Source organism: Tympanuchus pallidicinctus, unplaced genomic scaffold (genome assembly GCF_026119805.1).
Source record: "Tympanuchus pallidicinctus isolate F22 unplaced genomic scaffold, pur_lepc_1.0 scaffold48, whole genome shotgun sequence".
Taxonomy (NCBI): domain Eukaryota; kingdom Metazoa; phylum Chordata; class Aves; order Galliformes; family Phasianidae; genus Tympanuchus; species Tympanuchus pallidicinctus.
The window spans coordinates 417550-443613 of record NW_026294767.1 but is presented as its reverse complement, the minus strand read 5'-3'; the positions used below and the strand labels follow the sequence as shown (position 1 = coordinate 443613).

At 46.8% G+C, this 26064-nt stretch overlaps 2 protein-coding genes across 2 annotated transcripts; both read right to left on the bottom strand.

The window, feature by feature from the left end:
- Window positions 1–12231: 12231 nt before the first annotated feature.
- LOC128090547 (uncharacterized) lies at window positions 12232–13517 on the bottom strand. Its single transcript, XM_052702944.1, has one exon. It carries the CDS (start codon window positions 13496–13498, stop codon window positions 12560–12562), a length of 939 nt encoding a protein of 312 aa, XP_052558904.1. The 5' UTR covers window positions 13499–13517; the 3' UTR covers window positions 12232–12559.
- A 4185-nt stretch (window positions 13518–17702) lies between these two features.
- On the bottom strand, window positions 17703–24520 carry LOC128090543 (keratin-associated protein 10-4-like). The gene is made up of 2 exons (XM_052702941.1): window positions 24512–24520; window positions 17703–19663 (listed from the first exon to the last, which is right to left on the bottom strand). Exons 1-2 carry the CDS (start codon window positions 24518–24520, stop codon window positions 18137–18139), a joined length of 1536 nt encoding a protein of 511 aa, XP_052558901.1. The 3' UTR covers window positions 17703–18136.
- Window positions 24521–26064: the final 1544 nt, after the last annotated feature.

The window sequence follows — 26064 nt, the reverse complement described above, 5'->3', positions numbered from 1 at the left end:
TCCACCATAAGAGCCCCCAGAGCTATGGGAGCCTATCCCACAGGATCCACCTCCTCCATAGGAGCTTCCTCCACCATAAGAACCTCCTCCACCTGAACCCACGCCTCCACCTCCAGAGCCAATGCCTCCACCTCCAGAACCAATGCCTCCACCTCCAGAACCAATGCCTCCACCTCCAGAACCAATGCCTCCACCCTCAATTTCAGGTATGGCAGTTCCCACGATGCTTTCCTGGGGACATGAGCTGATAATGGGTCCTGGGAAAGTCACAACAACGGGTGGTGCGTAGACAATTGCTCTTGAATCTCCACACGTGGCAACACATGGCTCATTCCGAGAGTCGGTATAGGGTTGTGGACACGACACCTCGCATGGTTGAGCGCAGCGGAAGCTTATCATCTGTCCATAGGACATCTTTCCAGAAGGCAAGTCAACCTGAAAGGCAGAGTGCACTAGCCTGGTGGTTACAGCTAGAGGAGTGAAAGAACAAACAGTATAATAGAAACCTGGATTGTGTAGGTGAGTTGAATGACAGACATCTGAACAGACGATAATACACAAACAGCGAGTGATTAAAAAAATAAATCACCGTTTCTAAGGAAGAGTCCATTCCATCCTAAAAGAAACTTCTGCATTGCAGATCTCTTCAATCAAGTGAGAGGAATCACTGGGTAGAGATTTCTATCCAACTTCCATTACTCTCTAGTGCTCTATTGCCCCATAGTGTATAAGACTCAATCTTTTTTTCACATCACTGGGGCTTTTGTAGGTTGTTTGTTTTTTTTTTCCCCTAGGAGTCAGACTTATCCTGATAGTGTTGGAGTGTTCTCTCAGATATTCTCTTTAAAAAGATCTGCTACTTCAGACTTTAATGTATAACACCACTTCCCTTAACAGACGAAATACATGCAGGGCCAAAACTACTACACTACTTAGTTTGTAGACTAGATGTAGAAATAGTTTTGGAAAATTGCAATAAAAAGTAGTAAGAGAGATGTTGTTGAAGAAGAAATAGATATATGCATATGTGGGATGAGCTCAGTTTCAAAGTAACACTATCAGTCAGATCCCATGAGAACTGGGAACCCTCTTTCTAATTTTATGTAAAGCTGTTGTAAACGGCAGCATTCATCATAAGAACTGACACAGCCTCCTGATCTCATACTGTATATGAAACTTTGCCTTTCATTAAAGGTTTCACATTAGAACTTTTTGGTCTCTTTTCTGTATAAAAAAATCAGAAACAGCAACGAGGGAAGAAACAGCATTTTCCCATTCTTCTAAATGGAGATAGTAGCTGAATTCCTAGGAACCACTGCCATCCACATTTTTTAAACTCACATTATTATTTCCCTGCTCAAATGATGATGCCTTTGCCCATCCTATTCATGCATTTATGGTTTCAAAGATGTTCATAGAGAATAAGTTCCTACCCTACCAGAAAACAGGTTATATAATCACATATTAATGCTACCTATAAAACCACATCTATAATTCCAAACAGATACAGTTATATTGGACTTACCCAGTCACCAAGAGGAATAAGTCAGCAGAGGCAGCTAAAGACACCGCAGTTACGAGCACTTTTATATGCTGTCATAGAGAAGAGAAATTGAGAGACACCTTTACGCAATCATTCCCTACATCTTGTGAAATGGAATGTTTTCCCCAGTGATACCATCCTTTGTTGCAACTGTTCTGATATCAGATTATGATTATTAGATAATTTTCAGTCCCACGTAGCATGTTATACACATTTCCCCCCATCTTGTCTCTTCTGCTGGTAAATCTCATAGTGAAATTAGGTTGGTTTTTCTTCAAACTGTTGCCTTTGTGAGGATTGCTCAGCTGGGTACTCAATGACCTGTATGCAAACACAGGATTTTGTGATACATTGGACAATAGACTTAGGGAATTTTCCCTTTTAAAGGAAATATACTCACATTCAATATTTCATGCTGAAGAGCCATTGGTGTCTGGGAACAGAGGTGCCTGAGAAAACATTACTCTAAATACAGACCTATAACCTCATCCCAAATAAATTTACAAGGCCTGACAAACACTGATACGATTAATTTGATCACGTTTACGTCGTTCACCTCTGAGTTATCTCTGTGTGGCAGATTATTAAAGCCAAAGCTAAAATGAAGTCATCTATATTTTGGGGTTTTTTTTTTGTATTTCATGATCCCCAAATCACAATAATAACCAGAGGAACGCATGCAGCCAATAGAGATGTGACAGCAATCTGAATAGTACAATGAGTCACATAATTTCTGGGAATGAAAAGTAACCGATAATTACAGTGATCGATACAGAAGCAATTAAAGGAGTTACCAAACCAAATATTTCGTAGAGAAAGATAAGGAGCTCAAAACTTCTGAGTTCCTTGTTTTTAACTATGTGTATATATACAAAATATACACACAACTCGTTCAAATCACAGCTTCTTAACTACTTCCAATGCTATAGGCAGAACACAGCGCTGGTTTAATCATTCATATGATTATGACCAATGTTTTTCCTTGACGGTGCTAAGAGAGATGAATTCATGGTTTATATAAGATTAAAAAATAATAATAATAAAAAAGTACACATCAGATGAGGCTTTCCAAGCCAAACTGTAGTGAACGTTCTTAAAAGAATGTATGTAGAAAAAAAAAAAGAAAGGTGGAAAATGAAAATGCAATGGAGTAACTGACAATATTGCAGCATCCATTTCGCATCACCTGAATCTCTGTTATCTTACACCAAACAATTATTTCATAGATGGAAAAATAAGCATCCTCCTTCACCAGATGAAAGCTAAATGTTTCTAAATTAGGAAGAAAAAAAAAAGCAACCCAAAGCTAGGGACCTTATAGTTCACCCTAAAGAATTTCTTGCATCGGATATAGAGTTGCAAACCACATAACACAGTGATCTGGTTTGGTGGAAGAAGCACAGAGCTGGCACTCATAATGTTAATTTTAAATTCACCTCCTGAAAAGGAAAACTCAAAATGTGGATGAAAATGTTGTGTTTTTTATGCTGTTGGTCTTCACTGAGTTTCAGAAATCCCAGAGCAGCACACTGATGCTCACACAGTTGCTTTGCATATGAAGATTAAATCTTAAAGAGGAAGCCGCCTTAATTGCTATTGCCTTCACCTGTGCCATGCTATAATTTTCTAAATTGGTCTGAAGGTTCATTTGTCTGAAAGGAAATGGCCTATCTTCTTACTGCAGATTGTTACAAAGCATTATCCTTAGCCCTCATTTTTTTTTTCTATGGATTTTACCATAGCAATTCCTTGGTTGGGAAACTCTGTGGTTGGCAGAGGAGAAAGGAGGACACAGGAGTGAGAATCAAACCCAGATGGACTCAGGCATTGAAAATATTTCAGCTTCTCTTGTAGACAGCAAGCACACTCAGTAGCACCTGGAGGTCTATTCATGCTTTCACCTTCCCACAAGCACATTTCATCATATTATGGCACTAAAGGATGAGGCTTAGTGATGGGTCTCGTTACATCAGGTTGGTGGTTGGACTTGAGAATCTCAGAGGTCTTTTCCAACCAAAATCATTCTGTGATCATAAGGGAGCAGTTCCGCTGCCCGTTGCAGAATTGGACTTAGGAAGCATTGGAAGTTCAGAAATCCCTCTGACATGGAGATCACAGAGTCACCACAGTGTGTCAGTTTTTATTGGCATTAAGATCACTTTCTTGTATTTTTTGCATTCTAATCTCAGCAAGAAGAACTGGCAGCAGATACAGGTTCCTTCAAGCCTATTGGGCAAAGAAAAGTTCTGTTCTTCTGGCACAGAAGACAGTTAAATGAGTTTATAGTTAAATTATCCCCTCCAAAATCAACTAACCAACCAACAAACCAAGCAGAAAAGCTCTAGTATGCCATTTTATTTTATTTTACTGTGCCATCCAGAGCAAACATCTGAATTACAGAGCCAGCAAGCATTTGCAGCAAGCATTCATGTTGCATTCTACTCCTTCTCTTGCCCATCCCGTGCCTTGGCCTGCCTGGCCTCCATCATAAATCTGGCTAATGAGCAATATTAGAATTATAATGACAGGTTATAAGTATTAAGACTAATGATAATTAGGTGTGTCTAAATCCTAGATCCACCCTTCTGTATAGAGTGCCCTTGGACAGGTTAGGTAGCTTTTAGGTAGCAGTTATCTCATAAAGTGATAATTGTCTGTGCCATGCAGGTGTCAAGAGAATGAGAGCTTGCAAGAAGCAGTGGTGATGTGGGATGTTCAAGTAAAAATGAAAGGTGGCATCCTTGGTGGTAAATGGAAAAGCAGGGCAAGGCAGAGGTGCCCACGTGCAGGGCAAAATAGGTAGAAAGCACTGAAACTTACAGGGTCAGGCAGGGAAAGTTTGCGGCAGGAAATGTTTGTGGCAGGGCATTTGAGTCAGGTAAAGGAGAAAAGAGCAAGAGTGGAGGTTAAATAAGCAGGAAAATGCAATTTCATCAGGAATAATGGATTTTTTGCTAGGCTGTTTATCAAAATCTCTCCAGCTATGGCTTGGATATTGCACAAACTTCTCCAGCAGGTGTTGAGCTCCAAGTCTCTTATGCTGAGAGGCTCAGGGCTTGTGCAAGGTGCTTTGTTCCCAAAAACAAAGCTGTTTTCAGGCTCTGTACCTTTTTTCTAAAAAATAAGTTGTGTGTCATCTTCAGCAGGTGAAAATCAGTCCTTGAACCCTATTGTGCAACTGGATTATCCCCAAACTCCTTGAACCCCCGGACTGGATGGGGTGGAGGCAGTGAATCAGACTGGGTCTTTGGGATTGGAGGCTCCTGGGAACTCCACCCTGTCGACGACCTCGTTACCAACATTTTCACAACACTTTTTGCATGATCCAAGCAAACAACATGGGCTTGTATGCCTGCACTACCTCCCATCTTATCAAAGGTGGGGAACCGAGGCCCAGTTCACAAGCTCATCCTTTGATGCAGCGATTGATCCATATCGGATCAATAAAGTAGGGCACATGCTAACATCAGTGACTAACAAGCAGGTTTGAAGAGTTCCTGTCTTGTTACAGGAGGAATTCAGATCACTCCAAGCCTTTTAGGATTCACTGGGTGAGCAGAGCAGCCTTATATTGGAAGATAGGAGTGGACTCGTGTGAGGAAATACAGATTTTGGGGGTTAGAATGCATACATGGGTTGCTTGTCTTCAAGGTGGACATCCAGGTGAGCAGAGCAGTGTGGGGATGACAACAGTGGATGGATGGATGGATGGATGGATGGATGGATGGATGGATGGATGGATGGACGGATGGACAAGCGGAAAGACAGACAGTGTCAGAGAGCTGCCCTGGCAGCTTCCCAGCAGGCAGGACAGGGCAAGACAGCATTCCTGGCAGGAATCCCAGCTGCTTTCACCTTGTCGTAAAGTTTCCTGCAATTCCTTTTCCCTTTGAAGTCTCTGGCAAAGCATCTGTGTCGGTGGGGCTGCACAGACTGCTTGCAGCACGGGGTGCACACCCCAGCGTTCCCATCATCTGCACACAGCTCAGCAGCAATGGGGAATTAGCATTCAGCCAGCTGTCCCATTTCACTGCGGTTAAATAATTCTATACTTGTGCTGGGAACATGTTTGCCTGTGCACTTTCTTTGCCTTGGGTTAGAAGGGGCTGTTAGCTTACAAAAGATGTGGACTGTACCCACGTGTTTCTGGGATCGAGCAATGCACGTGCATAAAACATGCACAAATCCTTAGTTGTATCGGGACATAGAGTTGAAGGGGAGCTAGATTATTTTTCTGAGCAAAAATAAGTCACAAGGAATATTTCTCAGCATGTTGTCCCTTTTTATCTTATCGCTTGCAGCAGCAGGTTGAGCCAGGAGCTCTCAAAGCCACAGTGTACTGAACAGGCTGAGGGCTGAGTGAAAGTTTTGAGATGAAAGCGAAAATGAAGGCTCTTCCTGCATGGGACTGGGGACACACAGTGGGCTGATTATTTTATCCCTCTGTGGGTGAGTAGTTTTTACGCTGGCCGTGTGAATTGCACCAGAAATCATGTAAAAATTTGGAGCTGAAGAGAAAGAAAATGAGAAAACCACAGTGATGATGCAGAATAACTTTAATGGGGAGCGAGAGGACAGGATGAGGCTGCTGGAATAAATAACAGAGCAAAGGACACCATTCAAGATGCTGGTACAGACATTCTCATGCTGCATTTAGCCTTATGTATACCAGTGACACATTTCACCAAATAGCATTTTTATTTTCTCAAATAAAAGTAAACGATAAATACAGTATTTCTCTTCTGCTAGACTTCTACCGTGCAGTGAAACTGAAAGGCAGAAGAAAATGACTTGTGTATATGTAACATGTATTTGTTTATCAGAGGAAAAAGTGAAGTTCCTGATGACTAATTCCCCAAAGTGCAAGGACCAGTCTAACAAGCTTCAGCAAGGAAAGGGTTTGTAATCTCTTGTCTGACTCCATTTGTGTTGATTTTGAAACTATTGCTGCCTGCCTTTTTCTGGCAAAGCAATGCAAAAAAGAGCAAATTTTTTCCTGAGAATGAGATGCCGGATGTTTCAAAGGTCCTGTTAATGCAAACTGGAACTGAGGGCGTTTCTTCTTGGCTGGATTGCCTACTGGCCTGAGAGTGTGCTTGAGTAAAATACTATGGAACTAATGTAAAGCATAACTTCAAGAAGACATAGGTAAGTCTGCTTGGGAGAGGCAGAAGGAATGTACAACACATTTGGACATGCTGGCTGGGGCCCGTACTGCTGTGCTATGCTTCTGAGGTCTCTTTGTCTTCATCTGCTGTATCTGTGTTTTCTGTTCCTGGTTTCTCCTTCTCTGGAATGTGCTCTTCTTTCTCACTCTCAGGTGGTTGGTAGTGTCTGTAGCTGGCTCTGTTGCAAGGGTGCACCCACTGGGAAGTAAACACATAAGAGCACCGTGGGGTGCACTGCGACATAGGTCTGGGGATGGATCTTTCTGCAGATGGCTCCGAGTGCAGGGCTTCTGCTCCTACAGATGCCAGGGAGGCTGATGCACATCCATCCGGGACTGCAGAACTTCCTACCACTGTCTCCTGTGGGCATGTGGTGAGGATCGGCCCTGGGAATGTCACAACGACGGGAGGGGGGAATATGATGACTCTGGAGGCAGGGCAGGATACAACACAGGGTTCATTGCAGCTGGTAGCAAGAGGCTGCGGGCATTGCATGGAGCAGGGATTGGAGCAGGGTCCTGCATACCACCCGGCCCCGAAGGACATCTGGGAGGAATGGTGGCGGTGCTGCAGCGCAGAGCGGGGATTTGTGAAGTGCTGACACCTTGCCCAGCACCCTAAAACACAAACAGTGCAAGTGGTAAGAACCCAGCTCAGGTATTTCAGCCATAGGGGCTGTGCATATAATACAGGTGCTGCAGCAGGGACAGTTCAAGCCTGAGTTCAGGAGATGGAGCTCCTGGGTCAGCCCAGGATTCCCAGTCTATTTCCAGTCCTCTTGCTCCACTCATCATAACCCCAACACCATTTTCATCCTGTGATGGTTAAATCCTCCAGGTTTAATCCTTCTCCACCCCATTCAATTTCTCCCTTTTGTCCATGGGCCGTTTCCAGCTGCTCAGTGCCTCTTTTCTACTTCTAGCTACAGATCCTGGCTGGTGGCTTCAACCAAAGCACTGCTGGTGTCACAAAGCTGCTCATCATGCAGGACTGGGTGCTTGATATCCCTGCTCTGCCAAATGGGATCATTGTGGTGTCTGTGACAGAGCACATCCAGCCCTAATTCAGGCAATCTTTTCTAATAGGATTCTTCACCTATTGCACCGGGCTGCTGAGATTGCACCGGGCACCACATCAGCACAAAACTATGTAGGGGATCCCCTCACCCAGCTCCTATGACATTTCTTATCTGTCAATGCTCAGCATCAGTGACAAAAGCCCTGAAATCGCTCAGCATGAAAACTATTGTCTTTGCGGAGGTACTTCCTCTTCTTAGTGCTCCAATAAAGTGTCACTCAAAGAGGAAGGCTCCAGCTACAAACAGAGCAGCAAGAATACCTGGTGGCAAAGTCTGGGAGACAGTACTTCTTAGTGAAGTGAACGCTGTTCTTTCCACATGCAAGTATGGTTGTCACTGCACACCCCGCCTGAACATCATCTCAGATCTTTTCCAATCTTTAATGGAAAAAGTTACCCAAATTCTACCCGAATCAGGCTTAGAATATCATTCTTATTAGGTAGCATGCAGATAAGTACAATTATTTAATAAGAAGAAAATTACATTTCATTTTTTAATGAGGATGCGAATCTCCTCTGATGCATTTTTGAGGCTGAACACAGTCCAGGTCTACAACCAGGTAATTTCTAGCGGACTTCTCTAGATAGAATCTCCCTTCTACTTTTAGAAACCAGAGTGCTTTGCTTTTAAATCCCAGCTGATGTTAAAGCAACATCTTGCTCGATATAATTAGATAGATGTGAATGGGACTTACCAGCTGTCCAGGAGGAAGTCGAGAGAAATGGCCAGAGGAGCTCTGAATCCTTTGAGTTTTATATTCCTTCTTCAACTTCCAGGAAGATGAGACATGTGCATGAAGTCTTAATTACTTTCCAAACAATTTTTCCCGCATGTGTAACACTTATAATTACTATAATTATTTTAACATTGTTTACCAACATTATTCAATTCTCAGCAGTACATACTGTTACATGCTTCAGGGTTCCCCTGTGTATCGTTATGGTCTGAATTTGTTGCTGATGTGATTCTCCCACTTCCGCCTGTCTTAGTGTGGGAATGCACTGAGCTCCAGTTTGTCTGGATTTGGCTTCAGTGCTGACTGTGCAAGCAGTGGTTTGCAGATAACAAACAAAGCATTGCAGATGTGCAATGTGATATGCATCAAGCTATGGGATCTTTAATTCAGGCCCCTTATATCCACCATAGCGCTTACATGGGGGTACTGTGGTGTTCATCCCTGTAAGCACTGCAGAGGAGGGGAGAGCAAAGATTTGCTGACTTCACATCCCCAGTTTTGGTTATTCGGTTCCTGTTCCTTGTTTCCCAGACTATTGTCACGACTTTATAGATGGAAGCTGACATTCTGCTTGGGTATCCCCACTCATGCTCCAGGTATCAACCAGCTGGTGAGCATCTGGCACCAGTCACTGAGATCAGAAACTTAAGAAACATAATCCTGAATGATGATCAATTGTAGAACAGAAGACTGGGGGAGAGGGGAGGGAGAGGGAGATAAGGCAAGAATGTCTGCAGATTAGAGGTAGATACAAAAATGGAAGCATTCAGTTGCAGTTTATACTTGTTGAAGACAAGAGAAGCAGTCGTGGGCCAAAAGTCCATCGTGGAGAATTAAGCAGGGAGGAATTTTTTATTCACGTGATTACTGACATGCAGGAGTTGCTGAGAGATATCACGGAGTTTCCATCCATTCATGGATGCTCTGAGCAGTGGATCTGATAAGCAGTCAGGAGGGGTTCATCTGAACGGCCTGGACAGTGGGGACATGCAACTGTTGGTGTGTGGGGATATGAGCAGAAGCCCTTCTAACCCATCTGATATGATTGCTTTTGATTTCAAACAGAAATGCAGCACTTAATGAAAATGCAAAATGCTGCGAGTTATCAGGGCTCAGAACAACATCCTGTTTGTGGGAACAGCGTAGGCACTTCAATAAAAAAAAAAATGCATATTCTTAAGGTGCTATTACTCAGCCCTGAGGTGTTTATCTCAGCTGTCGTGCTATTAATAGTATAATGATAAAACTCTTTGCATGCATAAAGCGATAATGAATATTTTGGAAATGCTTTGACATTCCTTTCTGTGTGGCAACCTCACCTTACCGGTCTCAGTTGTTGGAGTTATTTCCCCCATTCTTTCACAAACAACAGTGAAAAGTTCACATAAACTTATCTGAAAAACCAGAGCCAGGATTCCAGGCTCCCCATAGAGCCCTGTTGAGCTCTGTTAATAGGGCTGGCAGACAGTTTGCATGTAATTGTGCTCAGAAAATAGGAAATTCCTGTTTCTGTGCTGCTTTACCTGCAGAGTACCCAAATACTCAAACTGGAAACTCATTGACACCTCCTCATCTGTTCAATTTTCAGATGTTATCTGCACAAAACCAACCTGGGATTGGGCTTAGCAACCCAATCCTGGACATCCTGCACCAATTAATAACAGTGCTCACTATGGAGCTTGTCTGGACAGGACATCCAGTGCTAGGATTTGAAAGGCTGTGCCAAGTGAAATTAAACACAGAGAAAGCTGCTTATTAGCTGACCCTATCACTGTGTGCATCAGAGAAGAGCTCATCCTCTCTCAACCCTTATGTGGTGAGTGAAGGCAGAAATAAGATGAACCCAGCAAGCTCTCCTCTCACTCCCACCACCCTGGCTTGTTGCCACTGCCCATCTGAACACTCAGAGACAGATGCTGAGGTCTGGATGTGGCTTTCTGAATGCCAGAGGAAGGCAAATCATCACTTTCTTCCTGCCCACATCGTGGCACAGGCAGCCTGTGGTTGGCTTTCACTGCCACAAGGATGCAGCACTGCCTCATGTCACCTCCAGAGCCATCAGAGCTACCTCACCTTCAGGGCCACCAGCTCTTTGCAGGGCTCCTGAGCTCTCTGTGAGCAGATCCAACACAATGACAGTGATGGAACATGGATCTGCTGCCAGAGCAGCTTAGGGAAGAGGGGAAATGATGTTCTCTCACTTGGGATACTGCAGGGGCCATGTAAGCACGAGCAAAGTGGTCAAAGGCACCTGGGGCTCTTCAGCCTTTCTCCAGCTGCTATCTATAAAACAGTTATATTGCTGACTCTCACCAATAAAACAATATAAAAAGTCCAGGCACCATTTAATGGAGAGGCCAGCTTTTTTATTTATCAAAGCCCAAACACCTTTGTCAAAAGCAAAAAGCATAGAAACAACTTCTGATTTTTAAAAGGAAACTTTCTTCTGCTGGTCTTTCTCATGGAAACCAAAGGGAAAAATGGGCCCTTTGGTGCTTAGAGCAGCAGAGAGTAGTGAAGTGCTCTGAGCTGTGCAAGTAGCATAAATGCTGGTGGTAGAGCTTCCCCTTGTCAGCTGTGGAACTCCATCTCCCTGTGGGGCTGCATCCTCATGCCTCTGTGATGTGTGCTACATGAAGGAGGAGCCAGGTTTGCATGGAGATGGGACAGGAAAGGGGCTGAGCCAGAGGAGGCCGCCAGGACCTCGCTCAGCTTCTTCTCTTTGCATATAACTCCCCAGGGTTGAAGTTAATATCATAAAATTGCTCAGGTTGGAAAAGACCTTCAAGATCATCAAGTCCAACCACAACCTAACCATACTACCCTAATTCTAACAACCCACTGCTAAATCACGTCCCTAAATGAATGCTCTCTCCCTACAGGGAGTAACAATTCCGGTGTGGCAGGATTGCAAGCAGCATTGGTCTCTTTGTATGAGTAAATCTGTCACTTTATTAGAAAAAGGAGGCTATGGAAATCCTGCTCGGAGGGCTGCAGAAGAAGCAGAGGGGCCAGGAGGAGTTTAGCAGCCAGGACACTGCTCAGCAATGAAGGCAGCACTGGAAGGACCTACCAGGTTCTGCAATGCACCTTTAGGTGGTGGCAGAGGGCCACTGTTCCACTGAGTGAACAAACAGGGCGGTGTGCTTTGGGACCTTATGTGTATACACCAGCTAGGCAAAATACTGATCAAGCAAGGTCACTAATTCCTGCTCTCTAGGAAGGTGTCCCCGTGTGGTAACAGCTGGAGCTGCAAGTTGTTTGTCCAACTGACTGCAGATTCATCACCGCACACAGTTGATGCTGATCATTTTGAAAGCAGGCAGAGCCAGCCTGGAGTCACAGCATCACAGGGACCTTCGGCATCACCCTCCCACCTCTGCTATCCCAGGGGCTGTGCCACAGAACCAAATTCATAATTTGCTCAGCACTGATGAAATTACAGCAGACAGCTGCTAATGAGTCTCATTGCACTAATGAAGTTTTCCTCTGTCTCACAGCCTGCGCTGCTGCTTTTGCTGTGTCTCTGCCCAACCTGTCTAGTCCTAACAGCGTGACTGCTGTCTTTATTTTACAAAGAGGGAAAAGCACAACAACAGGGAGCAGTTTTGTCAGGTGGTGTTGAAAAGAGTGGGGAAAAAAAAGACAGAAACACAAGGAAAATGACTGAGACGGCAGACAGCAGGGATCTGGCTGCAACCTGAAATTTAATACAGTGGGCACAACCAGTTAAAATCACTGATGAAGTAACAGTAACAACCTCTTGGAGTGCAAATGCTACAGCAGAGTTGTATCAGCTTAAAGCTCAAATCTGAGCACCTGCTCAGAGCTACTTAGTGTCTCATTAACATAAATTCTGTTGCAGGAATAACTACAGAGGAACCACAGGAGGAAGGCAAGGTACCATACAAGGTTAGCATTGATTACAATAAGGGGAAGACTGGGCAAAGCGCTTTCAGGGGTTAGGAACAGGGGAAAACACAACCTCAGGCTCAGCTACGTGGTTTGCTGTTGTCACAGCAGCTTCAGCCCCTTCACCAGAGACATTTGGAAGCACAGCGGCTCTTCTTGGAGTGGCTCGAACGCTTCACATCCCCCGCATGGTGCCGTGGTGAGCGCTGGATGGCACATGGGTGGAGGCACTTGGACTTGCTGATGTGCTGAGTGGATGAGCTCTTATGCTTGGCTCCCTCCTGCAGCGGCGAGCACTTGGCCAAGCGCTGCTGGGATGAGCTCACCTTCGCCCCGCTCCCGGGGGGGCACTTGGGCACTTGCTGTGGGGTGCAGGTGGTGATGCACTCCTGCGTTGGGTACCCCTTGGAGCACTTCTGGTGGGGGAAGGGGCTGATGTACTCCTCCAGGAAGCACTGTGTCACGCACTGCTGCGGGGGGCACTCGGTGACCCCCCGAAGTGGCAGGGAATAGCCGCTGGTCATCCCCTGCAAGCAACGGTTCTCCGCACCATACCGCTGTGACTGGCACCTGGAGACCTTCCTTGACCTGCACTCATCCTTGCAGGAGGATGAATACCTGATCCCACACGGTGGGAACTTGAGTTTGCCTGGCTCTGGGCACCGTGGAGCACAGGGTGGGAGGCTCTTGGCCACGTGTTTCTTCTCCAAGCGGCCGTTCTCACAGGACTGCAGAACTCGAGCAGGGCTGAGGCGCACGCTGGGCTTCCTGCAGGGCAGCAGACGTGTGGTCTCACAGGGCTCCGGACACAGCATGACACACTGCTGCACACAGGGCTGGCAGGGCAGCAGCGTGCTGTGGGTCACGCTGGGCTGTGAGCACACGTAGGTGAAAGGCTGCACGTAGCTCTGCCATCTGGGCATCGGGCTCTTGATGATGCTCAGCGGGTGGCATGTGGTGCTGCATGCATCAGGTTGGGATGTGCAATGCTGGTGGCTTTCGGTGACGTAGCTGGAGCCCGGCAGGTACAGTTGTTTGTACCTCTCCCCATAATAGTGCATGGTCCTGGGAGGTTGTTAAGCCTGGAAGAAGCAGGAAGAAGAAGGACAGTTCACACTCACATTGGCTGTTTCCTGGTGATGCCTGCACCCAGTCCTGCTGGAGGTCACTGGCTGGTGATTCAGAACCCACCTGGGATTACCCAGGGGAGCTGCTCTCAGCTCCCTCCCCTATATCCTGATGAGCTCCAAAACAACCAGAGCCAGGAAAACAAAGCAGCTGCTTTCTGCCCTTCAAAAATGAGCTAAATATTAAACCTCCCCCATCGCCACTGGGACATACTTTCAAGTTCCTATCCTGCACCTCCCAAGCACTGAGGATGAAAGACAAGCCAGAATTAAAGGTGTGCCCACGCTGCAATCCTCAGGCGTGGCTGCAGCTCAGCAGCACAAAGACAAACCGTGGTTAAAAGGGCTGAGGGTGAGCACAGGTTTGTGGAGCACATCTGAGCTGAGCTGCAATCGGTGCCTGGTCCCTTATACCATAGCAGCACCTCTGCAGTCCCTGCTTTGTGCTGTCGTGTGGGCAAGCATCAAGAAAAGTAAGAAGAAAAGAGCAGCAGAAGTGTTCTGTTTGGTCAAACCAAGGAAGGAAAGGAAGCATCAAGGAAGAATCTCTGGCAGATTTCACCCCAGTCCTGCCCAGGTATTGGAAGCAATGGCATATGAAAAGTGCTCAGAAAATGTTCAGGTTTTTATTTTTCTTTGTTTGTTTTCATCTTGAAGTTATTTAGGAATTAAAGTCTGTAATTAAGTGATCATAAAAAAAGTGCATCTTCTGAGCACCCCTCTTTCTATCTATAATTACAGCCCAAAAGCCTGTTGCTGGGTGACTGTTAATAATAACATCACTGCGTGTTGCTATCATTATCACTATGATTACAATAATCATTGACTAATATAAACAGCCATCGAAAAACAAGAATCACAATGCTACTACTGCACATAAAATACCAAAGCATCTGGTGATGTTCAGCAAGATAAAAAAACTTCTAGAACAGGGGGATTATTCACATCCAGGGAGATGTTTGCATCCCTGGCTGTTAGCCTATGGAGAAACGTAAACACGTTCAGGTTTGTCTGGAGAATCTCTGCTGATTTCATGCTGATCCTGAAGTTGATAGGCTTCTTGCTGTCCTCTGAAAAGCTGCTTTGTTCAAATTCCATGGAATGGCAGAAAAATTCCACCAGATCCTTTAGATCAGCCGCCTTTCCACGTGTGGGCTCAATGCCTGACTCCCAGCAGCACCAAGCCCCTCACGCAGACCATAGCTTCCTTTGGACCAGACCTAGCAGCAAGCGTAGAGAAGCCCACAAATCCTGTTCCCAATTCCTCAGTCCTTCAGGAGGTGCTTGCCCAACATCCTTCCCTTCAGCACAGAGCTGTTCCTGATGTCAGAGCCTCACACATCCCTATAGGATGTGCCTCCACGAGCACAGGACCGCCGCCTGCTGCAGCCACCCAGGGGAACAAAGCAACATTTCTGCAGCTCTGTGAGAAGCCAGACTTACCCACTTCATCAGTGAGAACAACCGGAGAGAAGTGCCTAGGAGAGCCCCGTGATGGCTGAGCTTTTATATAGTGAATAAGTGCCCTGGAGGGTGAGGTGGTTTGGCCCGCGATGCTCTAATTGCTGCCAGTACCAGCCAGGCCACGTGCAGCTTCATGCTGGAGGGAATGGCCGTGCTGTTGTCACCAGGGACCATGGGGACATTGCTGAGTTGGAAGACCCTGTGAGAACATCCTGCTTCTCCCCATGCTAAGTAGAGCACCTGGGTGGCCAAGGGCAACCCCTGCATGTGCTGTTAGTGGCTCTGATGCTGTGAGTCCCCGTGCGCTGTGCAACAACAACTCCTCTGCTTCACTGTGGCAAATCCAGGGCAGTAAAATGGTGCTTTTCTACAGAGAAAAAGATACTGGCTGAGATAAACAGAGGAAAGGGTCTGGGCTGCCCAAGGAACTGTTCATTTCCATGGGAGCTGCATGCATAAGGCCCTTTGGTGCCTTTGAAAACACCATCCAGGAAGGACTCTCGGCAACTTCTTGCAGCCCGTAATTACTGTGGCATGCAGACTTCCTCCACCTGCACAGGAGCTGAGGGTGACTGGGGCTAAGAGGCCTTGGGTGAAGGGCATGGCCACTGCTGGAATGACCCACACTAAACAAAAGGCTGTGCTGAGAGAGGATGCCATCCCAGCACAACAAAGGGCAGAAAAAAGGGGCAGCATTGGGGCATCTTGGGAAGGATAGCTGAATCCCTGCAGTCCTAAACACACACATCCCCTTTCCTGCTCTTTGTTCCCTGTTTATACTAGTTTTAAACCCAAGAGGAAATTAACAGCAGCATCCAGTGCTGGCAGGGAATGAGTTTTAACACAACCATGTCTACATAAGCAAAGGCCCTGGCTTATGCCGATTAGACGCCTATCAACTGTGCTCCAGCATGCTGGGAATCTGAGAAAGGCCTTCCCTGCTGGAGCACAGAGAGTTGAAATGTGTCCCCTTGGTGGAGGAGGTGGAAAATTTCTCACCCATAACAAGGAGAAAATCTCCAGCTGCTGAATCATAGAGTGCCAGGAAAGCTCCAAGAGCAACATTAACCAAAGGGACACGTGCACTCTCCAGGCTTACCTTGTTTTCCACAGCTGAAGACAAAAGCACTCATTCCTACCCGTGCTTCCATTAGCTGTGCTTCATCCTGAATTACAACACCCTTCTTACAATTAAATGATCTTCCTTACCATGAAATGTCCCTTCCTAATATTAAATGATCTGACCCAAGGTTTTAGGAACCAAGAGCAGGAATGAAAGAGCAGCTAAGCAGATTAAGAACATTTTTATAAGCTCCATAAATCCAGTTCATACTGTAGAACTAGGTCTGGTAGCCTTCAAGTAATCCTAATATATATTTTAGTGTTTCCAGTAAGGTAACAAAATACTAACCCGATGATAGCATCGTGCTCTGTCATCCAAACGTTCTTAATTAGCATCTGGGAAGTCCTCTAAAATCCTTTCATCTCGGGGAGACGCACAATGTAGCGCAGGGCAGAGTTGTGGGGGCTGTTATTATTCCCAATTAAGCACAGGGGAAATCGAGGCACACCGCTCTGCAGTCACCCAATGAGTCAGGGCCAGCGCCAGGCTTCAATCTGAGCTCTGTGCTCTCATGGCTACTCCACCCCATGGGATGAGCTCTGCAACTTGGCTGATTTTTGTGGTCATTCCAATTCCTACAGGGAAGTCACAGTGGTGTGAAGTCTCCCCAAAGCCTGCAGTGATGGTCTTCCCATAAAGGAATGCAAAGCACTGGGTTGCAAGATCATCCTTAGCTCCACACAGGAGAGAAGAGCCGTGGTCAGTGCCACTCGTGCTCCATCCCCAGTTATCTTCCTTGTGCCCTCTGAGGAGGTGGGATCTCAGCTCCCATCACACCCTGCACCCCACAGGACACAGCTGCTCCACTCCGACCACAGCCAACCCTCATCCCCCAGCACAGCCCACGATGGCACCCCAAGGTCACCAAGTGGGTCAGAACCAGGCAGGATTCAAGGCAGCGTCCCAGCCTGGGTCACACCCAGCTCCTCTTGCATCACTTGTTTTGGCTCTCCCAAAAGGCATCAGCTGCTTGGCGTGAACAGCCTCCGATTCATTCTCTTAATGATAGGGCATGCCATAGGATTTTTGTATTTTGCACAGACAATGTTTGTAATAAAGAAGAACCACCAAAGGGCAAAAAGACAAAATGTTTACTCTGAGGTCAGAGAACTATATTTATTTAGGTATATATATATGTATATCATAAGTATACATATATATAGTTTGTTTTCAATACAATGCAGAGTACACATCTTCAGGCAGCATAAAGAACATAGTTTATCACTTCGGTATCTCAAACATTTATAAAGGAGTAGTGCTACAGCTTTCAGTCTGATTTCCAAGACTTTCTTTTGTTTCAGGCTTTGTTTTCCACAATAACCAAAGCAACCAAGTGAATATAAAAAAAAATTTTCACGTACAAAGTTTCAGCAGAACCAACTTCTCTGACCAGAGATCCTGCCTCGCTCGGGGACTCCGCTGAAGTCAGTGCGGAGTCAGCAGGGATTGCTGGCCACCTCCTGTAATGAAGGCTGTTGGAACGAGACTCAGATACATTTTGCTTAGCAAATTTACATTTGGCTTCCAAATCTGTGAGCAAAAATGACTCTTTTGGAGAATGTGCAGCCTTGGGGAATACAGAACAGCCTGGGTATCATCTCCTGAGGCCAGGACTGAGCCCAGAGCCCTTGTTGGCCACTCCATTGGTCCTCTTGATGCTGTCATCAGAGGGATTCCTTTGGCATTTCTACTTTTTTTCCCCTATTAAAACTATTCCTTTCAGTGAGGTGAGAATTCAGTAACATCCCACTAAACTACTTCTTGCAGCAGACTAAGTAACAAGCCACAGATATCTGGAATGCAGGGAATAATATTTCACCTTGGCCCAAAACAGAACTGAGCTACAGGGAAAGGACTGGAAAACAGAGATAACGCAGAATTTAACTATAGAAATAAGTTTTCAGGTGATACAAGAAGATAAATAACTTTGCCCCAAAGCCATACCTCACTGGTTTTCCATGGACCCTCCTTTTCCCTGCTCCTCTTTACCAGGGCCATTTGGATGCAGAGCAGTATTTCTTAGAATGGCTTGAAATTTTTACTCCACCTGACTGATAAGGCTGCTGTGGGACACACTGAGTCACACTTTGCTGTGGGATACCCTTGGTGGCACACTGCTGTGGGACGCACTTGGTAACACCCTGCTGCTGTTGCGGGACACCCTTGGTGGCACATTGCTGTGGGACACACTTGGTAGCACACTGGTGCTGCTGTGGGGTCCCTTTGGTGGCACACTGGTGCTGCTGTGGGATTCCTTTGGTGGCACACTGGTGCTGCTGCGGGACACACTTGGTGGCACACTGCTGTGGGACACACTTGGTGGCACACTGCTGCTGCTGTGGGATGCACTTGGTAGCACAGTGGCACTGCTGGGGGATCCCTTTGGTGGCACACTGCTGTGGGACGCACTTGGCAACACTCTGCTGCTGCTGTGGAACACCCTTGGTGGCACACTGTTGCTGTGGAACACACTTGGTGGCACACTGCTGTGGGACACACTTGGTGGCACACTGCTGCTGCTGTGGGATCCCTTTGGTGACACACTGGTGCTGCTGTGGAACACCCTTGGTTGCACACTGTTGCTGTGGGACACACTTGGTGGCACACTGCTGCTGCTGTGGGATGTTCTTGGTGACACACTGGTGCTGCTGTGGGATGACCTTGGTGGCACACTGCTGCTGCTGTGGGATGTTCTTGGTGACACACTGGTGCTGCTGTGGAACAACCTTGGTGGCACACTGGTGCTGCTGCGGGACACAGATGCTTGCACCGTTGGTCTCACATGGCTGAGGCACACACGTGGTCACACACCTGGTTGCACACTGTTGCTGTGGGATGCACTTGGTGGCATATTGCTGCGGGGCACAAGCGGTCACGTAACGCTGCGAGATACACCTGGTGGCACGCTGCTGTGGCACACACGTGGTCACACATCTGGTTGCACACTGCTGGTGTGGGGTGTATGTGGTCACGCAGTGCTGCGGGATGCACACGGTCGCACTGTGCTGCTGGTGGATTCCCTTGGTCAGGAACGGCTGCTGCGGCATGCATGTGGTCACACACCGGGTTGAATGCTGCTGCTGCGGGATGCACTTGGTTGCACATTGTTGCTGTGGGATGAATTTGGTTGCACACTGCTGCTGGGGCACGCACTTGGTCACACATGCCTCTTGCGACGTGCATTGGGTGGCACATGACTGCTGTGGCACACAGGTTGTCACACACCTGGCGGGTGGGATGTGCTGGGTCACACGCTGTTGCTGTTGAATGCACTTGGTTGCATACTGCTGCCGTGGTATGCACTGGGTCACACACTGCTGCGGGGAGAAGCTGGATGACAGAAACCGCTGCCGAGGAGTGCAGGGGGTCACATACTGTGGGGTGCACACTGCTGACTGCCATCTGTGCATCAGAGGGTGTGTTTGGGGGCACTTAATGGAGACGTGCTCTTGGTGGAGAGGAGGAAAGCACTGCTGTTGGTAGCACAACATCTTAGTGAGGTTTTGGCAGGGCTGGAATGAGAGGTGAGAGAGCAGAGCTCTTAGAGAGGCACCCAGTGGGTGCTGGAGGTGCATCCATCCATGCAGGAGTCCAAGAGCTGCACCCAACCTGTAACTTATAACTCAAAAACATGGCAGTAAGGGGACGTCTAACAGTAGGGACATCCAGAGATACACAGCGTGAAATATCCCCCTGGACCTCATCTCACTCTACATCACTTAGACCTGCAAGAAGGAAGAACTGATCTTTGAGGTCAGAGGAGAAATTCCTCATCTGAGCTACCTTCCAACCACAAAGCTCAGGTTTTGCCCTCTGGTTTTGTTGGGGACCTCTTGCTGACATGTTGAGAAAAAGCCACAACCCAGATGCATCTCAGATCCACTGACCCCATTTGCCACAGCAGGAGACAAGCAGCACCCAAGGCAACACTGCCTGCTGACCCCACAGCACCAGGAACACACAGAAGCTCACAGCCTGGTTTCAGCATCACCATGTTCATTCTCATTAGAAAGCCAAAGCCAATTAAGGGGCAGCAATACCAAAGCCAAACACAGCTTGCTTACAGCTCTTCTAGCACCACGATCCCTGATACTCCAAAGCAGCTCTTCATGTTGTCAGACACCCACGAAAGCAAACTACAGCCAACAGCACCCCAATTACTGTTAACAGCTGTTCCTCAGATTGCTCACAAGTGGCCCTTGGGGTCGGATGCCCAGCTGGAGACACAGCAAGAGCACATTCCTACACTAACGCAGCAATTCACACTCACTAGTATTAAAAACCTTACCCACAAAGCATTTCATATGTAAAAAGGCAGCAAGAAATCTGCATTTCCACAGCCGCAGAGGCTCAGCACAGAGCAGACTTACCCAGCTCCCCGGTGAGAACGGTGTTGTGATGTGACCAGTGAGCCCTAATGGCAGCTGACCTTTTATATAGATGCTAAGTGTGCCCCGAAGGCATGAGGAACCCACGACACAGCCTAATAGCTCCGTGTACAAGCTGCCCTGTGTGCAATGCTCACAGTGACTAGCATCGACTCGCTCATCCTCATGGATGAGTAGTTGGATGTCCGCTCTCCGTAGTAAGTGTAATTACCTCCTGTCTAATCCTCCCTGGCATGGTAAGATTGAATGGTATTTGGAGAGGCAGTGATGGACCCACCTGCAGAGATCTGGCAAGAGAGGAGCATAGACACCATCAAGCAGTGGTGGCTTTCCAAAGCCCTTCTCCCAGCCCCAGAAACCTCCTGGTGGACCCCAGAGGTGGGGCTGCCCCAACACACGGCCTCTTTTTGCACACAAATGGCTCTGGGAACCTCACTGAGTCCTCCGCATCCTTCTCTACCCATAGTCATTGGTTAGGCCAGCACCTCCCATCCCCACTATAATGTCCAGCTGTGTGTGCAGCTGGACACAGACACTGGCTCCTCCAGGGAAAACCAGAAGCTCCCACTGGAATCCACATCACCCCCCTGGGTGGGTGATCCAGAGCCACCTGCATCCTCAGCTCACGTAGCTCTGGAGCGTGGCTGCCAATCCCAATAATCCCATGATCCCAGTGCAATCAGCATCATCAGAGCAGTGGGAAAACACCATCCAGTGACTCTCATATGAGCGGAAAAGATGATCTACAGTCACATCTGATTGCAGCCATTGCGTAACTCAGCTGTCACCAGCAGCACCAGGAACAGATAAACTTCCTCGGGTCTTGTGGTGCCTTTGAGTGAGTCAACATCTTATCACACGCAGTGCCCAGATCAGAAAAGGGGGATATTAATTTTCTGAAGTCACTGAAGATGCAATCAACGCTTTCATGTGCATTTTGGCTCATTAAACATTCCATAAAGAGACACGTTCTCCCCACTGACTCCATGTAAAGATGTGGGGATTGAATCAGAGCAGTGCTGAGCCACAGCAGCATTGAGCACTGGGGGAGATGGAGCTCACCCCAAGGAGGGCAGCTCCTGAACATGCTCATTAGAACCTCAGTTTGTTGTGAGCTACAGAAATAGCCCTCCCATGTGATTATTGAGGCCAGGAATGAGGTCCATAAAAAGCTTCATAATGCAACTGAATATGAAAGCCTAGCAACTCTTTTGTGCAGCAATGAAAGTGGTTCTCAAGGTTTATTCATGGGTGAAAAATTGGATTTCACTAGGCAAGAATTGCAGGGAATGAAATGCTCCCTTTACCATAGGCATCTCCAGCACTGAGTGTGCTCATCGTTAGCTGAACCACAAGCAGTGTGACTTTGTTGTGGCATCCCTCCCATGGAAACCCATTCTTTGATCCAAAGCCGTAACTCCTCACTGCTTTTCAGCTCCAAAGCTTGCAGGTCTGATCCTCCCTGTTACTGAGGTGAGCAATTCACATTTGTGTTAGTTTTACCCTCGTCTGGATACAGGCACTGCCCCAACCTTTAAACAAATCCTTGTTTCATTCAGTACTTGGATGCAACCCATGCATACCTGCCTAACTCACTGAAAGCCATAGCAAATTTAATTAGCAGATCCCAATGACAACTTGCCTTTTATGTCCATACCCCATTATATGCACATGAATATGCATCCAAATCCACTTTCTCAGCACACTCCACAGCTGCAGACTCAAAGAAGGAAAAACCACCGAGGATCCACTTAAATTTTGGCAGCAGGGCAACTTGGGAGACTTTCACTGCATGGCACTGGAATGAGCATTTCACTCTCACACGATGACACCTGTCAAAAATGTGTGCTTCTGTTGTCACCTGCTCACACCCCAATAGAATCCACCTCCTCCCAGCAGTGGTTGTTACCTATGGGAATTTTCTGGGCTCTTTTCAATGTACCTGGCTGATCTGGCAGCATGGGCAACAGCTTGAGATAGAAGTGGAAAATTAAGTTAGAATAGAGCCAAGGTATCTTCCCATGGAGAGAGGAGATGAAAAAACTCCTGGAGGAGATGCCAGGGGAGATGCTGGGAAACCACTGCCTTCTCTTTAATAAGCCAGGAATGCAAAGCAGCACCGTCACACAGTGGCATTTTGGGAGCATGAGCTAATGCCCCAGGAATGCACAGCTCGTGGCCAGCTCCAGATATAGAAGTGTGGTTGGAAGAGCAAGCAGGCGAGAAAAGAAGATGGAAGAAACAAAGTAAATAGGCCAGGTGTGATCCAAGACACTAGGCAGCATAGAATTAGCATTGCTCCATTAAATTTAACAAGAAAACAGTGATTAACAAGATAGAGCTGTAAAGCAGGAGGGAGCTACAACAGTAAAATAGTGCTTAACATTGTGCATGTGGGGCTACAGCAGAGGCATATGAGAGGGCCTTTCCTTGAAGAAAGTATCTGGAGGAGTACCATCACGGATAAGTTCTGCTCAACACCTCACAAGCTTAAGGAGAACTCTCGGGTGCCAACCACTGGTTACAGTCACTGCACAGGTCTGGGGTGGCCACATCCTCCAGCACTGCCAAAGCCATGTCCTCAGAGCCCTACAAGCCACTAGAGCGCAGCATATGCACACATAAACCACCTCCTGCAGCAGCTTTGCACAGACAACAGCAGCACGGAATGCGTTTCCCAATGCTCTCTGCTCTCCAAGAAAAGAATCTGCCTGACCTGGCAGCCTGTGAGCTCAGCTCAAATTGCTGCCTTTGCATCAGAGCACTGTAACGTCTGAATGCTCCTCAAAGCAGTGCAGGTATTGAACCAAAGCCATCAATGCATCCTGCAGCTCACCTGAAGACTCATGTCTCCATTCCAGCTGCTTACATGCATGCGTGTTTCTGGGCATTGAAAACAACTTGAAACAGATGCCAGGCTGCAAGCAGGGAGCTTCACAGTAAGGGGAAGGTGAAGAATAGGGGAAAAGAAGAGAATAAGCAGACATGGCATATTTTTATTGTATCAGACTGGTAATTAGATAGCAGCGTACAAGCTGCAGATAATAAAACACTGTATTATTAGCCTAGCAAGCTGTAAAATTGCAGTATAGATGTTTCAATGATTTAACAGTGCTGAAGGCAACATACAAACCTCCTCATCATCATGCATTAAAAAAAAATAAAAATCTTCTCTTAGACTCCTTACTGTATTTTAAAAGCTTCTTATTACTTAATGAACTCTTGCTGTTTTGCAATTAGCAGCCCCAGTGCACCTCTTTGTTCTGGCTGCCACCAGGCTCCATGAGGTCAACCTCTGCAGAAAGTTTGACTGCATGATTGCAATAGCTCTGGTGACTTGAAGTTTCAACACTGCCTCTAGCACCACATCCATTAGATACACCAACTAGGCTTCCAGTGCAAGAGAAGCTGGGATGCTGCTGCTACCAGCACCTGATTGCATCCAAAACATGATTGCCACTTCAGTGTTGGTTTGCAACCCCTAACTGCAAACTTTGCTGCTTTGGGATTTGCCCCTTCCTCCCCTCCTTGGGTTTGGGAGGATTTCTATCAGCCAGGGTTCATTATTAATTCAGATGCTCTCCATATGCTGAACTTCAAATGTTTCCCTTTTCTATAGCAATTCAACTAGCAGCATGGTTTTAGGATTAACACGTTTGTATAATCTCTGGACCTGATCCTTTTCCTGTAATCTCTTTGTATAGTGGTATGATGCCATCAAAGTCATGAGATTGGCACAGGTATGACTCAGATTATCTCCATTAATCTGTGGCATTAAACAGATGCAGAAACAGCTGGAGAAGAATTAGTCTTTCCATAAGAGCCTGCAGCTCCTGCTATTCAATCTCAATTAATTCCATTTGCAATAGGAAGAGTCCGAAATTGCCACTGCTGAACTATAACTCCACAGTAAGTCATATTTTGCACAGCCTTCCCAACAATATTTAACAGATTCACCAGAATACAACTCACCCCACCCATCAGTGAAGCAATGAATCAATGCAAAGGTAGAGGAAGGGCCTGAAGTGTCAGAAAAGTCCTTATAACCCCCAGGAGCTCAATTTCCCAGGAAGGCTCTAGAGCACAGGTGCTTCCTTTTGGCTTTTGGGAGTGAATGCTCCCCTTTTTCCAGCATTTTGTATTTTAGCAGCTGAAGCCTGTTGTCTGCACCTGAAGCCTGGGAGCTCCTTGTTGTTCTGGTACTTTTCAAATGCTTTCATCTAAAGCCCTATAGCTTTAGTCTTGCCAGAAATAACAACAAATGCAGTTCAGGCTGCAAAGGCAGTACCTGAACATCAGGGATATTCAAAGTCTTTTTGGAAGCATAAGGCAACCTTAATCCGAAGGCGAGCAATGCTCCCCATTGCAGCAGGCACCTGCCTGTGTGCAGATGCCATTTTACCATCTCATCCCCTCCCCAGAAGCCCAGGAATCTGTATTTGCACCCCAACTGCTCCCTGTTCCCCACCAACAGCATTGCAAAGCTGAGCACAAACTCAGGGTGACCCTTGGAGCTGTTCTGCTTTGCAATTTGCAAATCCTCCTGCCTGGGCCAGAAAGGGCTGGTGGCAGGTTTAGCTTCAACAAGTCCGCTCCTGAGCACCAGTGCATGAATGAAGCAATTGAGAATTAGTCTCTTTGATGTGCTGACTGCCTGGAAAGTGTTTCTGTTGTGCTCAATGGGTTTTCAATGAGGCACTGTGTTGTACTTGAGAAGCAGAGCAATTCTGCACCAGCAGTTAGGAATACATTGAGGCTGGGGATTAGGCATCCAAGAGGCAGTGCAGGAGGCTCTGGAGTTGGCTGTCATCTCAGAGAACTGGAAGTAAAATGTATAAAAACCCTGAAAATGAAGGTTGGTGGATTTACAGAAGAGATTTTAGAGCTCTGAATGTGGAATCACAGACAATTCAGTGCTTCAGCCGTGTCTGTCTCCTGAGAGCTGTTAAAGTAATCGTGGGGAGCTTGGGTGCTGTGTTACAGCAAAAAAACTGAGAGAAGTCTCTCAAGGAATAACAGGCTAGAGGAAAAAAAGTCAAGTGCAGACTGCTTGGCCATCCCTGTGGGACTGGGGAAGATTGAGTCTGCAGATGGTTCAGTTACTGGGATGGCAGCAGACAGACCGATACTAGGAAACTCAGTAACTGGTAATTAAGTCTTTTGTCTCATGAGATGAGCTAATGGAGGTGTCCACCCTGAAGTGATGACAGGCACAATAATAAAGAACAAGATGGGGAGTTAACGAAACAGTGTCTAATTAAGCCATCGGGGTGAGCCCTGTGTTGGGAGATCCAGTTGGGCAGCTCATGAATCATACCAAGATGTGAAATCCAGGAGAGCAACAGCTACTGCAGATCGTTTTCTCTGTGCACAAAGGTTCCAAGCCCTACATAGATAGAAATCAATGAGCACCCTTGTGGATGTGAGGGAAGGGTCACATTTCACCTGCTGAGCTGAGGTGCTCTGCAGTGCTCTGTGCTTCTAAGAAAGCTCCTCCTTTCTTTCAGAGTGAAGTAGTATAGCAG